General features: G+C 40.0%; 1 protein-coding gene across 5 annotated transcripts; it reads left to right on the top strand.

The window, feature by feature from the left end:
* Positions 1-3,890: 3,890 nt before the first annotated feature.
* Positions 3,891-16,857, top strand: ncln (nicalin). Of its 5 annotated transcripts, none has more exons than XM_072660818.1 (15): positions 3,891-4,162; positions 5,819-6,009; positions 7,325-7,466; positions 8,092-8,186; positions 10,280-10,360; positions 11,368-11,471; positions 11,567-11,655; positions 11,834-11,973; positions 12,776-12,999; positions 13,149-13,236; positions 13,984-14,022; positions 14,286-14,449; positions 15,235-15,288; positions 15,385-15,463; positions 15,709-16,857. In XM_072660818.1, exons 1-15 carry the CDS (start codon positions 3,982-3,984, stop codon positions 15,769-15,771), a joined length of 1,734 nt encoding a protein of 577 aa, XP_072516919.1. In that variant the 5' UTR covers positions 3,891-3,981; the 3' UTR covers positions 15,772-16,857. The 5 variants fall into 5 exon arrangements, with proteins under 5 accessions (XP_072516919.1, XP_072516922.1, XP_072516921.1 ...); XM_072660821.1 differs by having other exon boundaries at positions 7,322-7,466; positions 12,776-12,954; positions 14,289-14,449; XM_072660820.1 differs by having other exon boundaries at positions 7,322-7,466; positions 12,776-12,954.
* Positions 16,858-17,657: the final 800 nt, after the last annotated feature.

The following is a 17,657-nucleotide window of genomic DNA, read 5'->3' as shown; positions in this document are numbered from 1 at the left end:
AACTCTATATAACATTAGAATAAACCCAAATAAACATAAAGCCAGTGGTCAGCGAGAGTGTCTACCTTTAAAACTCTATATAACATTAGAATAAACCCAAATAAACATAAAGTCAGTGGTCAGTGAGAGTGTCTACCTGTAATTAACTCTATATAACATTAGCATAAACCCAAATAAACATAAAGCCAGTGGTCAGTGAGAGTGTCTACCTTTAAAACTCTATATAACATTAGAATAAACCCAAATAAACATAAAGTCAGCAGTCAGTGAGAGTATCTACCTGTAATGAACTCTATATAACATTAGAATAAACCCCAATAAACATAAAGCCAGTGGTCAGTGAGAGTGTCTACCTGTAATTAACTCTATATAACATTAGAATAAACCCCAATAAACATAAAGCCAGTGGTCAGTGAGAGTGTCTACCTGTAAAACTCTATATAACATTAGAATAAACCCAAATAAACATAAAGTCAGTGGTCAGTGAGAGTGTCTACCTGTAATTAACTCTATATAACATTAGCATAAACCCAAATAAACATAAAGCCAGTGGTCAGTGAGAGTGTCTACCTTTAAAACTCTATATAACATTAGAATAAACCCAAATAAACATAAAGTCAGCAGTCAGTGAGAGTGTCTACCTGTAATTAACTCTATATAACATTAGAATAAACCCAAATAAACATAAAGCCAGTGGTCAGTGAGAGTGTCTACCTGTAAAACTCTATATAACATTAAAACTATAAAATTTGAATTACTGGTCACAGAAATAGTCATTTATTAGATGCTGGACAGTACTATACATTAGACTGAATAGGCTGTAACAATACACTTGTATTTCTGCAGTTGTGAGGACCTGCAATTACATTTACTGCATTTCACTGATACTCTTATCCAGACTTCCATCTGAGTCATGTAACACAGGACGGACAATGTAGTTGGAGTAGGAGTCTTGCTCAAGGACTCTTACTGGGTTTAAGGTGAGGTCTGGCCAGGGACTAAACTCTATAAATATATAAATAAAGTCTATGACAGGGAGGCCAGTGCTTTTACCCACCAAATACACTAAAACGGCCACTGCTGGGTGTTAATTGGACCCTCATTCTGTAATACACGACTGTGCTGCCCTGTACTGCCCTGTACTGCCGATGCAGAGTTCAAGCTCCCTCCACTTTAATGTTCTGTTATTTTGTTGTTGCTTTAAGAAATTTCAAGTCATTTCTGATCACAAACACCACAAGAGCTCCATTAGGGGCTGGCGAGGTCCACCACACCCCAGGCCGGTTTTAATGCATTTTAAATGACATATTCTGCTCTGCTCACTTTTTCTCTGGTTAATGTCTATGATTGATTTTTCTGATATAGGAGACACCTCTCTCTTCGACTGCAGAAAAAAGCAGAAGGAAGGCCTCTTATCTGCCCATTAACAGCCTGACTGAGTACGAGAATGAATGCGCTGCAGTGAATGTGCACTTTATTGCATTTAATCACTACGATATTATTTGTCTTATAGCTATAGCTGAGGATATGCTGACACCAAAACGTCTTTGTTTTTTCTTTATTACACGAATTAATATGCTATATTAAACTGATTACTGACTGCTATTGACCTTAAGATCAACAAGCAGGTTTAGTTCTGGGGTATTTCTAACTCAGCGCTGCACTTTCACTGTAAAAACAGTGTATCTGTATCCAGATAGCAGAGGATTCTGGCCTGTGTTCCGCCCGGGTAAGTCACTTACGGGTCAACCATGGTAATGGCAATTATGTATAGTGGGCCAAAACTAACCCACAAACTCTGTAGCACACAGTTATGATTTGACATGGACTTTTTTAACTCTGAGCCACATGTCAAAGTCATGGCCATTATCCCATGGTGTTATATGGGCCAGAACTGGGCCATGAGTTGTGAATCGCTTCACGCCAAACCCACTGTGAATGACTATTTACATCTTAATGACTATCGTAATTTTAATTATTTATATTATTATTATTATTATTATTATTAATTTTAAATAAATTGTATTTTTGTAAACCTCTACACTGCATTTAATTGTATTAGTGGTTTGACAGCTCCCTCTAGTGGTGGAAATGTTTAACACGCCCCTTTGTGTAATTACAGCTTTATTAAAGTATGTGATTATTATGAATATTTGATATCCTTCAGTAATCAAATACATTTAATATCTGCTGTTTTGGATCACAGAAATGCAAACAGCACACTTCTATGAGAATGATGTATCTGTTTTAATAGGGGGACAGTGGACAATGGACAATTGGACCTATCACTAAAAGACAGGCGCTTTTTAATATGCTATCAGTAAAATGCAAATAATATAAAATATAAATATCAAATAAAATAAAGAGGTTCCATAAGTAATTAATGTCCAATACCGATAAGACTGTGGTACCATTCCGTGAACACAACTCACCCACATACAGCAGAGCAGAAACACCCAACAGGTTATCTGCCCCCACCCTTACTGGAGGCATTTGTTTGGGGTAAAAACATACAGGGGTTTAAATGAGTAACGTGTGAAACAAAAGATTTAACAGTGCCCTAATTTCATAACTATATTACTTATTATATTATTGCACTATACCTTTACCTTTACCTTTACCCGAAGGTATTTATTAGTAAAGGCAGATTTCCTCCTTTTCCCACACACTGGCATCACACCTGCATGGTGGTGGAGTTTAGGAGCCCTGTGATAGGGCCTGAGGACATGTTTTGGGCGTGTCTCATTTCTGCCCTTCTTTCGTTGACTTGCCCTAGCAATCTTAGAGGTGCCCTAGACTGGAAAACTGTTTACCTTGGCATAGTTGAATAATGAGAATTTGGTACATGGAAGTGACATACTATTAAAAAAATAAATAAAAAGCAAGACCGATGTAAGACAGCTGTACATCAGGCAATTTCCAAAACCCCAAAACGGCTTGTAACACTACTCATGATATTTACACCCTACAAAATTTACATCGCTATATGCAGCCCATGACAGTCACAGCTACTTCCAGGGAATATGGAATATAATAAATATAGCTGAGCGTGTAAACCACTGTGCTGCAAGTGAAGGAAGGCCACTGCATATATATATATACATATGTGTGTGTGTGTGTGTGTGTATCTATACAATCTCTTTAGCTAGCCAACCCAATAATGTGCCCAGAGAGGACAGCATCACTACATGACTTGGGGATTCTCAATACAGTAGTACTAACTAGGCAAGTGCATTCAGGGATATTTGGTCATTCAAGGCCCACACAAGGCACATCCTGATGCGTCCTGATGCGTCCTCTAGGCTTGGCTATGCTGTCATGAGCTGCCGATGTGCCTTTAACCACCCATTAAACGCAGAGCTCTGTGTTTTTCCACCACAAACCCATAATAAACGGGAAATCAGCATGTTATATTCGGAGGCAAAATAACAGGGTTGTAAGTAGGCCTGTAAACCTTTCCACATGTAAGCATTTCTCGTAACGTCGTAATGTTTCGACGTAATGTTTCTAAACAGCCTTAAACCAACACAGTCACATTATTATATGATTTATAAAATACAAGTCATAACCTCTGAGAACTTGTGAGCAAATCTAGAGTGAAATTCAAGGACACTTGATGTTGTCTACTTCCAGGGAAGGGGTAATGTTTTTAGTTCTGTCTGTTTATGTATTGTTGTAGTGTGCAGTGGGGATTATAAATGCTTTATTTGAAACTTTTAACTATTTATTTATTTTATTTTACACATGAGAAGTGTATAAAAAAAAAAATATTAAAGCAACTATGAACTGTGCCTAGTTCCACTAGCTAAGCACACTACCTAGTACACTAGTACGCGTGTTGGAACGCGCCCTAGGAGTCCTTTCCCATTGCCTGAACGGAATCCCCAGGTCCTCCCAGCCAGCCCGTGCGAGGCCAGCTGTCACTGTACCGACTTTCATTCATTTTCTTCGGTTCTGCGAGATCTCGACTTCGGTGCAAACATGTTCGAGGAGGCGAGCGAAGTGTTTGACAACATGTTCAAGTCCTCTTTCCCGCTGACTCTGTCGTTTATAGTGTTTTTACCGGCTGTGCTGATCCTCGTCTCTCCGCTTCCAGCAGAAGCGGCTCACGAATTCACGGTTTACCGCATGCAGCAGTACGACCTGCAGGGACAGAACTACGGTACACACCCGCACAGATTCACCGCTACCCTTTCAGCCATCTGCCTCCATTATTACACGGGTAGCAGAACAGCCCGTGTGGCGGCGCAGGCTGAGAAATCAGGGCTTTTACGCTGGGCAGCTATGGAGTCAGCTAGATAGCTAAGTTAGCTAGGCTAGTGCTAGCTAGCTACGAAGACTGGTGTCGAGAAGAGGCGTGAAATTGACATTTTCTTTAAAAATTGCGGGATTTTCTTGTTCTAACTCACCTAATTCATCTCCTGGAGGCATTGGCTAATGATTTAAATTAAACCTGACGTGTTAAAGGCCTCCAATTATTCGTTTTCTTGCATTTTAGTTGGAAGCCCATTGATTCATGTAGATAGCGCTAGCTCTCACTAACAGGCTGCTTTCCCATTTTCCCGATCTTATCATTTTTAATTTTGATCAATTTTTATCTTTTAACACCTTAAAGATGCCTTAAAGACTGATATATGTAAATGAGGTCTGGCTAAATTAATAAATTAATTAATATATGTAAATATATATATATATATTTTTTTTTAAACTCACAAATTATTAAAACTAATTCAGTCAGACCGTTTTGCAGCTAATTTACACAGAAACTGTACATTTAAATACATTTACTCTTTATTTTTAATTAAAGAAGTCTTTTAGTGATTTATGATCTGAGCCCTTTTAAATGAGCCCTGAATCCACAGACCCTTAAAGGGCTCCTCTCATGGCAAACTGATTTTCCTAACTTTATTAAAGTGGAAGTTTGCAGTAAAATGTTGTTAAAGTATAAAATGTATCATCTATTGTTTTTCTGATAAAAAAAAAAACACAGCGTATTTGCATATCTCCGCCTATTCAGCCTACCACAGTTTGGCTCCGCCCACTCACACTGCAGTCCTCAGGCGCGTTTCAGCTCTGAGCGCCTTTTGAATGAGGCGCAGCCAATCAGGGCAGAGATCATTTAGCCTGTAACCCTCTTGAAGCTGCAGGCAGGAGCTGCTTTTTGACCATGAAATCACATAAATGTTGTAAGCGATAAAGGGAATGAAATTTCAAGTGAAATAAAATGATATCGAATGCAACAAAATAGAAATATGGATAAAAATGGAGTACTCAGTTCCTGTAGCTGCTCTGTATACTGCGTAAATAACTGTGGATGAATGGACCGATAGAAATGTTCAAAAATAACTTATTTTACATTGATTTACATTGAATGTTAAGCAGGTTTTCGCCATTTTGGAGATGCATGTTTTTCATTGGACAGCAATAATATACTCCATTTACCTATGTGGTTATAGAGCCTCTATAAATAATTGCTAAGTACGTAGACTTGTGTCATGTGGTTGGTGTGGTGCAACAGATAGCACTACTACTACCAGCCAGTAAGCTACCACACCATGTGGGAGACTGGGGTTCGATTCCCAGTCTGGGTGACTATGCTGCGCTACACCAATAAGAGTCCTTGGGCAAGACTCCTAACACTACATTGGCCCACCGCTGTAATACGAGTTACCTTGTAAGTCGCTCTGGATTAGAGCGTCTGCTAAATGCCATAAATGTAAATGTAAATGGCCCTGATATTAATATTATTCGACTCGTCCTCCTCCTTGACTGAACTGATTTTTTTTTTCCTTTATTAATATTTTTTATATTTTCCTAGGCTCAAGAAATGCCATTCTGAACACAGAAGCTCGTACTGTGGAGGCGGAGGTGCTGAGCCGCCGCTGTGTGATGATGCGACTCGCTGACTTCTCTTATGAGAAGTATCAGAAGGCGCTTCGGCAGTCTGCCGGAGCCGTCGTCATCATCCTCCCTAAGAACATGTCCACTATGCCACAGGACATCGTACAAGTAAGAAATCACTAATTACTCTGGGTTATTATTAGGAACTGAGGCAGATTAAAATGATGACTATCAAAAAGACATGTTTATCCTGCTAGTGTGCTCAATTGGCCTTGAGCACAGATCATCACATCATATCATGTACTGTATCATTAAGAGACAAGCTGTAGCTGTATCTCGATATAATGACTTTTGCCACCTTCGAAACGTCTACCTGTTCATCAGCAAGCGGGACAAAATAATATTGACCAATAATATCATGTTTAACCTCTCCGCCCAAAACCGTTATTTATCATGGAGTGTAAAAACACTCGGCTAAGTCAGAGACCCTCTTTGATAACATGTTCCTCTTGAAATACGTCATTATGTGGAAGAAATAAATGCCAGGGCTACTAGGGACATATGGGATGAGTTACAATATTCTAGCTAAAATACATAAGATTACCCCAGTTTTCTTTTAATTTATTGATAACAGACAGTTGTGCAAGTTACAGTTTGTTTCACCTAGTGCTGTATAGCGCCCTCTTGAGGTAGCTAATATAGCCTGTGGTGGTAAACGTTGTTTACATTACGCATGTTTAGTGTGTTTCCACACTAAACACACGCCCACCCATAAACGCTGACGCATCGCCCTCGTCTGATGAATTCCATGTCCTTGCCCTCACCCCCCGTAGTTTCCTGAGTTGAAATAAGCTGTTAAAGTGAATAGAGATAAAAACAAGCATCAAAACACTCTTTCTACACGCGACAGCAAGGTTGAGAGAGATGGTGGAGTAGTGCGGGGAGGGGGCAACAAGACTACAGTTACCACAGCAATACTCCTAAACCACTACAGTTCCCACAGTACCAAGCAAATCCAACAGCTCACAGCTTAAGGTTTTCTCTTAAATGACTGTATTTACCCTAATAGTGCTCTCCTTGCGACTGATGCCTGTCCTGTGATGGTTCAGTATGACTACTTGTACCATTATGCTTGTACCCTAGCTCTGACTCCAGTAATTTCACACCAAACAGGGAATGTCTCATGGATTTTTGGGATGACTTTGTGTGTAACTTTCTGCGGTTAGAGAAAACACCTTGCAGTTATGCTTGTGTTGAATGTGGTCAGAATTAGCCTCTGCTTCTGCCCACCTCCTAACGTGACCTAAGGCTTTTAAGTACACCCTGGGTGTGTCAGGTGAAAAATGCACGGTGCTGATGCATGGTGTTAACAGCCTCATTATGTCTGTATGACGCATGTTTTCAGGACCTACAGATGCTCTGATGTGTGTAAGCATGTTAGCCTCATTTGTGTGAGTTCAGATCTTTAATTGTTTTGTAGCAGTTTATGGAGCTGGAGCCGGAACTTCTGGCCACCGAGACCATCGTTCCTGTGTACTTTGCGCTGGAAGATGATGAACTGCTGTCCATATACTCACAGACGCAGGCGTCGTCCTCCTCTCAAGGGTCCTCATCAGCAGCTGAAGGTACAGGGGCTTGAATTTGAGGAAAACTTGTTGTTTTTATGTGTTTATTTTTATTTTTTAAAGTTACACTTTTGAGTTCACTACCCCCCCCCCAGCCTCTATCACCCAGCCTCTATCACCCAGCCTCTATCACCCAGCCTCTATCACCCAGCCTCTATCACCCAGCCTCTATCACCCAGCCTCTATCACCCAGCCTCTATCACCCAGCCTCTATCACCCAGCCTCTATCACCCAGCCTCTATCACCCAGCCTCTATCACCCAGCCTCTATCGTAGTTGTAAAAATCTCAGGCTCTATCATTTATTATATTGATATTTGATTATTTATAAAGTTACTGGTCATTCTTAAAGCTGGTAGGTCACTTTTTGGCATTAGATTTTCCCACGTTTTTCTAATCTGTACTTTAAATGTTTGAGCCACTTGAATTCAACACTGTGGCTCAGAATTCCAGCTGAAACTGTGAAGATATGATTGTTTTCTAGTACCTGTAATTCAGGTCATGCTGATGAGATCTGTGCTATAAATGATGCGCCTTCATCCTCAGCTTGTGTTAAACGAATATCACGCTGTTGGCTCTCTGTTTCTGATGTGAATTCCAACCTCTCACGTCTTTTCTTTCCACCAGTGCTGCTGCACTCAGCCACAGCCAACGGGTTTCAAATGGTGACCAGTGGAGCTCAGAGCAAGGCTGTGAGTGACTGGGCCATTACCAGCCTAGAGGTGAGCTTCCCTCCTTGTCTGCAGTTTACACCAGGGGTTCCCCGAGTGCAGTTTTCTTATTGTGGCATTATTTAATTTGATATCAGCGTATTAACATAATTAATGTGCGACATGTAAAAATGTAGGTTTTACATTAAAATATTGGTAAATGTTGCAGCTATAGAGACAAAATTCTCCAGCCACAATAAAGCTGGTAGTGAGTATCGCATGTGTATAGAATTAGGTTAAATGAATTACAATACACCTATTTTGGTTATAATAATTTTTATAATAATTTTACCTTTATCTTTCTTATTGTTATTCCTAGATATGGGTCTGTTCTCTATTACACTGACCAGTCAGATTGTTTGTGTTCAAATGAAGATATAGGCATATTTTCACTTAGACTAGATAATCAAACTCTCTATATATGAGTCCTCTTTGTCACGCTTACAGTTGGTCCAAACTGCGGCAGCTAGGCTAGTAACTTTCCCAGGAAAAGGGAAAGCATCCTGTACTGGCCTCCCTTCCCTGGTTTCCAGTCAAATATAGAATTGGTTTAAAGATTTTATTGTTTTAGATGACATCTCTGACATCTTGACATCTTTGAATCCGTTGCTTTTAGCCACTCCGTATTCTCGGTTGAAATCTAAAATCTAGAAGGTGACCAAGCATTTTCTGTATGTGGAATAGTTTACATTATAAGCTTGTCGCTAAAATTGATGCTTTTCAGTCAAATCTGAAAACCTAAATAAACTACATTTTATTTAGTTTTATTTTATTTAGATTTATATAATCTAGTTTATAGTTTTTGTTGTCTTTATATCATTGTTTATTTTAATTGTACAGCACTTTGGTTGGCTTTTAAAGTCTCTAAATGTGCTTTAGAAATACAGATTGACTTCTGTAATAGACATATTTCATAGCTGTACAATTATTTATGGCATTGGAGAAAGTGTGGACATTTCCATACATACAATTATTAACTAATTGTCACAAACTAGAGAAATGTAATATTTATTGATTTATTTCAGGTGTGCAGATGCTCATAAAATTCATAAAAGTACTTAGTCAGTAACAGTGCCTCCAGACTTTGACTCTGAGACTTTGTTCCACTGAGGCTTAACTAGGTCAGTCCAGCAGCAGAAACCCACTCCGTCTGCTCTGTTACAGGTGCAGGGGTTAGGGTGCAAGAAATTTTAAGGAGCCGTTTTTTCAAACTCTTAGATTAAGGCTAATCCTGGACAGGAACACTTTTCAGTGGTGATTCGACCAAATTATTTAAAATGACACAATAAGACTAGGCTTAATCTGGCCCTAACAGCTCAGATAATATAATGAAATATATCAGTTTAAAGGCTTAAATATGTCGCATCTTATCTTAATTTTTTTTCCAACTCATTTAGTACTGTTTTGCTACAACCCAGTTTTTCCCCCTGATTTGATCCCTGCACAAGGCCCACCTACTTCCACACTTCACCCTGCCATGTTTCTAAAAAGCTGGCAGGGTGGAGGCTAGCATGTGCTGAGTCACGCGAGGCTCTGCTGCATCTTCTGGAGCTGCTGCTACTGCAACGGCACTGGAGCTCAAAAGCAGATAACAGACAGCTGCCTTGGTAGGAGGAGGTCATCCTACCCACCCATTCACCAACCCATCCTACCCACCCACCCTTCCAACCCAGAGCAAGTGACAAGTTATGCTCTCTTAGATTCCTGGCCATAGATAACACACAGTGATATCACTGGGGTTTAAACCCTCCAGTCTCCCAATGATGCTTAGACAGTTGCACTACTTTGGGGCTCTGGATTATACACTCCAATATACAAATGTGACTGGAGGTACGGTTTGCACAGTAGTAGAATATATATATACAATTTTTTTTTTGCATTTTTACCTCTTAACATAGCCTGTCAAATTTATTATGGCCAAAAAAATAAGAACGTACTTCAGTCAAGGCAGTTGAACTGCAATGGAATTAAATCGATGCATCACAGTTCTGTTTGTAGGAGTTAGGTGTGTTTTTACACCCCAAGTAGTCTGTCAAAGGTTCTCAACTTGGAATTTGATACCTGAAGTGGTGTTAATACCTTCTTATCTCCCTTGTGTCTCTCAGGGAAGACTAGCAGGAGTAGGTGGAGAAGATCTGCCAACCATTGTGGTGGTGGCTCACTATGACTCCTTTGGTGTGGCTCCGGTAAGGAAGTGTTCATTCATTCTTTCCTGTATCCATTCATTCGGTTCATCATGTTCTACATGGAGTGCTGTTAATCATCTTGGTTCTTTCATTAATCCAATAGTATCTAGGACCTTCTCAGAGTTTATGCTACAACAGTGCTGCTGCTGCTCCAACTTAAAATATGTCTGTCTGCTGCTTTGATTAGGGGCCTAGATTTCACAATATAGCAAGAACACTAAATTTTGGTCTAGTTCATGTAGAAAAAGCCTGTTTATTTAATGCCAGGAGTTTATTGTTAGTGCAGGATTGGGCTTTGTAATATAGATATCATAGAAAGCTGCAATATCCAAACAAGCTCTTTTACGAATATCTTTTTTTTTTTTTTTTGGGCTATGGCCCAAGTCCCAAGTCATGCTGCTTCGCCATCAGCGGCCGGAGCCAGAGAGAGCACAATTGGCCATGCTCAGCACTGTATGCTGGCGCTTTCCTCTGAGCGCATTGGCAGCAGTTAAAAAAAACAAACAAAAAAACAGTGGGTATTTTACTTGAGGCATGTGGGTAAAAGCCCAGTCACCCCCACTCACCCATCCCCCCCGCATAGATCAGTGGAACTGTATTCCCTGAACTGATGGTGCTCCATCCAGTACTTTTGGGGTAGATGGTGCTCTCTACCACTATGATGTTGTTTGCTGGCTCATGTATCAGAGCTGAGGATCCGGCGCTTTCCTCCGAGTGCAGCTGCATTGGCAGTAGTTAAAAAAAACAACGCAGTGAGTAAAAAGCCCCCTGCATGGAGCTGTGGAACTGTATTCCCTGGGCTGATTGTGCTCTATCCCCTTCTTTTTCTGAGGAGTTGGAGATGAGATGAGGTGGGGTGGTAATCATCTAACATCCTGACCTCACTAACGCTCTTGTCCCTGAATGCATACACTTGATTTAGGAAGAAACAATGATTTAAGCAGGTGTCCCAATACTTTGTCTGTGGAGAATATGTTTGTAATAATGCTGTGTTTGTGTGATTGCAGTGGTTATCGTATGGTGCTGACTCTAACGGCAGTGGAGTTGCCGTGCTGCTTGAGCTGGCTCGTCTCTTCTCCAGACTCTACTCACACAAAAGAACTCACGCTGGGTACACATCTCACTCGACTCCTCATTAGTCATGGGTCAGACTGATTACCATTGACTTCATTTTTAAGAGTTTGGGGTTTTTTTTCGTCCCTCTAGATATAATCTGCTCTTTTTCCTGTCGGGAGGAGGAAAATTTAACTATCAGGGAACCAAACGCTGGCTGGAGGATAATCTAGACCACACAGGTACGCCCTGCACGTTTTGTAAGCTTTGAGTAATAGCATTTTATTTCTTTTTCAGTATCAAAAAATTTGTTAATTTTATGGAAAAACATCAAAAATAGAGAGAAGGTTTTTGTGTTTTGCTATTGTTGCTATTGATCTAATGATTTCCCTTCGTCTTCTCATCTCACTGCTGCATTAGAGTCCAGTCTCCTGCAGGACAACGTGGCATTTGTGCTGTGTCTGGACACACTGGGAAACGGAGACAGTCTTCACCTTCACGTCTCTAAACCACCCAAAGAAGGCAGCCCACAACACGCCCTGCTTAAAGAGCTGCAGACGGTAACATACTGCATATGTAATTCACTTTTTACGATTTGTATTGGAGCTACAACCTTTTATTTGGAAGCATGTTCTCCACCAATTGGCAAGGTTTTTACTGCATGGCTAAGTCACAGACTTGCCTCAAAGTGCATTGTGTAATTGATCCTTAATAGACTTGCTTATGTGGTTTCTGACACTGTATGTATTGTCCAAAGTACATCACACATTCTGTTTTTCCCCTGCACTTCTGAACATGTGGATACACTATATGGACAAAAGTATTGGGACATATGTGCATTTATATTTTCTTTCAAAAAGACTGAAGATTTTGAAGCATTTCTGTGAGGATTTGATTACATTCAAAGACAAGAGTGTTAGTGAGGTCAGGATGTTGGAGGATCGCCGCCCCACCTCATTCACAACTCCTCAACTCATGCAGAAAGTACTGGATGCAGCACCATCCATCATTCCAGAGAACACAGTTCCACTGCTCCACAGCTCAGTGCTCTATATACCCCTCTAAGCCCACGCCTGGCATTAGGCAGCATGGTGCCAATAGGTTCATGTATATCTGCTCCAGAGAGTCCTATTCTATTGGCAGACTAGACAAGCTATTTGCACATTTGCTGTGTCAGTAACTGGTGCAACTTAACGTATTCATTAGAAGGGTTGTCCACAAACATTTGGACATACAGTGTAGCTCAGTAAACCGTAAGCAAGATCAGTTTTAATGTAACTAATGTAATGAATTATGAGTTTTTGGGAAGGTGGGAGGGTTAAAAATCTTCAGCCTCTTACTTGCCTTCTCCTCTCCCATAAGGTCGCCTCTGAGCAGTACCCGGAGGTGAAGTTCTCCATGGTGCACAAGAAGATCAACCTGGCGGACGACACTCTGGCCTGGGAGCACGAGCGTTTCGGTATCCGCCGCCTGCCAGCTTTCACCTTGTCGCACCTGGAGAGCCATCGCAGTGCCACGAGAAACTCCATCATGGACATGCGGTCAGTGTCCTCCTCTCTGGATGGGGCGGGAGAGGCCACCGCTGGGTGGGTGACTACTGGCGCTCTCTCTGTCTGTCACCCGTCATAGTGTTGTTCGTCCCTTCACCCACCCATCCCCATTATTGAACACTGTTTCCAAACATTGCTTTCCACAAGTCTGTCATTCACGCTGCTGGGTTTGTATCTGGTCACAGGCCCCATGTTGATCTTAAGAAGCTCAGTCGGAACACCAAGCTGGTCGCAGAGGCTCTGGCGAGGGTCATCTACAACTTGACTGAGAAGGTGAGGTTACGCCAAGAGTGTGGCACCACCAGAACTTCTTAAATTCAGTGACAAAACGTTAGTAGTTCCAAATACTAAATGATGGGTTGAAAAATATCTAGTACCTACTAGTATCTACTGTTTCAGTAGGGGTGTAAGAAAATATCGATATATCGCAGTATCGCAATATTATGTCGATTCTCAAAAACACAGTATTGATTAATATTGTAACCCTTTATTGACAGTATTTTTAATTTGGTAGTAAATTAATAGATTGGTGGCAGGCAGTGGGACATTTAGTGTTCTGATTAAATCCTGACCACTAGATGGCAGTGCTGTACTCTGTCTTCAGATTATACTATGACAATTCTCCTTAAATGTGATTTAAAAAGCCATATATCACTTTATAAATACATATATCATAAACAACTGCCAGTTTTTAACCCGTTTTAAACAGAATTCAGGTTTCAGAGCTCTTACAAAAGATGAAAACTATGTAATTAAAAAAACACTTCTTAAAAAATATGGTGCAAGTCTAAAGAGGAATCCTTGATGCTGGAGAACTGAAAGGGGCTGCTTAGATTTGTCCTGAACAGATTCCAACGTGCACATTATTCATTTAGGAGTTGATGTTAAGCTGTATTATTCTTTTCTTTCCTTTATTACATCTGTTGTGTTGATGTAAATATATATGGCAGGTTGCTATTTGGTGGATTGACCTATAATTTGACAAAGTCTTTAGTTCTAGCCCGTCTTTGTATTCCACAGGGCACCAATGGAGACTTGGAGATCTTTACTGAGCAGATGGTGAGTGAATGATTACAATCTTTCTGGCTCTCGCTAGCTCTGAATTTGTGGTTTTAGAGCCTGGCTTTACCAGAATCTTGTATTTTTGGACTTTAGTGTGTCATCCCACAATATCGCAAAAAATAAATACAGCGATATTCTTGTTGTTGATTTAAATTAAATTCTAAATTAAAGTCTAAGAATTTGATTAGTAATGTATATGCATCAGTCAACCTTTATTATTCGAAGTCATGGATGTGCTCAATTAGAATATTTGCTGTCAGCAGGTACAGGAGGAGCAGCTGGCATCACTGGTGGACTGGCTGACCACCCAGCCTCGCGCAGCCCAGCTGGTAGACAAGGACAGTACTGTGGTGAGCACCCTGGAGTACTACCTGGGCCGCTACCTGAAGGATGTCAAGAGGCATTTTGTCAAAGCCGATAAGAGGTGTGTTTAAGATTGACTGTTGTTGTTGTTGTTGTTGTTATTAATAATAATGGTATTTATCAATATACCATCAAGTTATTTTGTATGTTAAGTTTTTTTTAAATCAAGATGCTTCACAACAGCAGTATTATACAAAGAAACGCTACACAGGGTTACACAGATCAGCAGTAGACAAAACATAATTACATGAAATTCATCAGATATAAGAATAGAGAAAAGGCTGCAAGTAGAAACGAGGTATTTTAAGGTCCGATTTGAAAGAAGGACGTTAAGAGATCTCACTGATTTTTTTTAGAAGTGAGTTTCAATACGTGGAAACTGCAACATTGAAGGATCTTCTGTGTTGAACTGTGGGACAGTGAGAAGACCAGATTCTATAGACTTTAGGGTACCAGCAGGGATAGGAAATTAATGGATTTATAAAATGTATTATTATTTATTTAAATTTTTTTGAGATCACCAGACATATTAGTATTTTATATCATCATTGTCATGGAAAAACCTTGTATTATTAAAATGTCACATTTATAGTAAAAAAAAAGGGGGGGGGGGGTTACATTTTAATGTAAGTCAATGAAAAGATTTTAGTCCAAGTAATTTTGGAGCATTTCTATTGGTCCATTCATCATAAAATTCTGACACAATGTAAAGAACAACTGCCAGATTCACAATAAGTACATAATGCAATGGAAATTGATTTTTGAGTGACGGCAGCGATTTGCAGTGTTCATATTTGCTTTAATATAGAAAAAGTTATTCATATTATTTTTTCCTCTCTTTTCCAGGGATCCAGAGTTTGTCTTTTATGACCAGCTTAAACAAACTATGAACGCTTACAGGTAGGAGGATGCTGCCTTTTTAATGACCGTGGCTAAGCCTTACGCAAGCTGGTAACTAACAATGCCATTTTCTAACATTTTGTGAAATAATTTCAGAGTAAAACCAGCCATCTTTGACCTGCTGCTAGCGCTGTGCATTGCTGCATACCTCGGATTGGTATATCTGGCTGTCCAGGTGAGGTGAACGTTTCGTTATTCTCCTAAACACCGTAAGAGCTTGGTTTAGCAAGACTAAGTAGTGGGTTATTTAGTCCTCTACATTGCTAGTTTTAATCACCTTAATATAAAAAGACCAAAGAAATGTATATTAAAATATATGTAAAAAAAAATGTAGAGGCCAGATCAGTTGACTTACAATTAATGATCGAATTGAGGTAAAAAGGCTTATTGTTTAACCTTCTTTGCTCTCTGTCCGTGCAGCATTTTGGGTTTCTGTATGGCATCCTACGTCGGGTCACAGCGCCACGAGTCAAGCAGCATTAAACAGCTCCCGCTCTCCTCATCCCTGCAATATGAGGGACTCTTTGCAGTCCCACCCTGGAGCCAAGAGTGTGTTCAGTTATCAATCTCAAATCTGCTGATCTGTCTCTTTCCCTAACACCCCCCCCCTCCCCTCCCTCCCTATTTAGATTTTTTTTTTTTTCCCCCTGCCAAGTGTGTTGTTTACTGCTCCACCACTTGCTGGCGCTGGTCAGGAGCAGCCTTTTAAAGTCTTCCTTTTCTCTCTAACACTGCCTCACTCCCACGTCCCACAGCCTAAAGTGTTCCTCTCAGCAGTACAGCTTGGGTGATCTCTGCCAAGCATACAGTGGGTCATCTTCTTGGGCAGCTAAGTCAAAGTGGGCCAAATTCAGCAGCTGGTGAAGTGTTTGCTAGCTGGAGAAAGCTGTTCATGAAGCTTGTTCAGGTTTGAGACAGCTCAGGTCTGACGCAAGTGTAATTCATCGTTTCCAAACCAGGATGTCTTTGGCCTTAGAGAATACAGCTGCATCCTAGCTAGATTCTGGCTGGTGTAATGCAATTGGACATGTACAGTCTGTAGTATCTGTGGGTTGAAAATAATTATGTTAGATTTGGCATTCTGATTATTCTTTTTTTTTTTTCATTCTGATTCTCTTTAACCAGATTATTGTCTTAAGATCTGAAGAATCAAGAGTATTAAATTCCTCTTTCTAATAACTTTTTTTCCCTTTATCTTTTAGCATTTCATTACGCATTCCCACAATCCTCGATAGCCATAACTGTCTGTTTCAGCTGAAACGAAAACAATATACCTCTTCCATACTTTCCCTAGTTCCATTCTGCGTGAGAGCCAGTCACTCTCAAGACATGTAAGTGAGAGCGAAACCGTTGGTGGTACAGGTCTTTCCTCTGTTATTTATGGAAGCGAATGCTTCACTTTGCACTGATTTTAAATGGTTTCTTTCGTTTTCCGAGATTAACACATCTACATTTTCTGAAGTGTGTGAGCCTGCTCTATGAAAAAACTTGATTATTGCACCAAACAAAATCAAATAAATTTAAAAAGCCACACAAATTAAGAAATAATAAAATGTCGTTGAAATACAACTGTGATGCAAGTCGTCTTCAATTAGCAGATTTTTTTTTATTTCATGGGAAAATCTGATACAATAACACTGGCTCAGTGGAATTATTAAAAATTGTTCCATTTCAAAAGACAGTATCAATCATACAGAGGTGATCGGATTAAAGTCAGGGCAAAATTCATGGTCCAAAGAGAAATGTACAAAGCATCTTCAAATGAACACGTTTAATACTTTTGTTTTAATACACATTAAGAAATGAATACCCCCCCCCTCCTTTTATTCTTTAGAATTTCCTAACGAACAATACAAACAATAATAAATTACAGTGCAATTTGCTATAAATATCTGCCAGACAACCCCAAATATATCTCAATTTATTATCTCTAGTCCAAGGTCTCAGTCTGAAACCCTCATCAGTAGTTCAGAGTTCCCGTTTGGCACATTCGTAGAACGGTTTAACAATAAGACGAACCGATTAAACCAAAGTACACTTAATTAAACTTGGATGGATAACAGAAAAACAAACATGCTTCCAAAAGAGGAGCAAAATCTCATATCTGGAGTTTTCAGTTTTGGGCCTGACTGTAGGAACTTTAACTTTGGTATTGAGCAGCATTTCTCAGCATTTGTGTTGATGTGATTTGGGGTGAATCCCCGTTTGATCTGGAGGCTACATCTGTTCACTATGAATAGAAATGGAAAAAGTGCACATCAGCTCCCAACACAACTCAAACAGATACCTGATCCAGCCTGGCTGAGACAGAATAGCCCAAATAGAGCTAGAGGTGCTCAGGGATGTAGTCTCAGCCCTTTATTTCATTG

This window comes from Salminus brasiliensis, chromosome 17, assembly GCF_030463535.1.
Source record: "Salminus brasiliensis chromosome 17, fSalBra1.hap2, whole genome shotgun sequence".
Taxonomy (NCBI): domain Eukaryota; kingdom Metazoa; phylum Chordata; class Actinopteri; order Characiformes; family Bryconidae; genus Salminus; species Salminus brasiliensis.
Note: the sequence above shows the minus strand (reverse complement) of the source record. Positions and strands in the feature narration are given on the sequence as shown.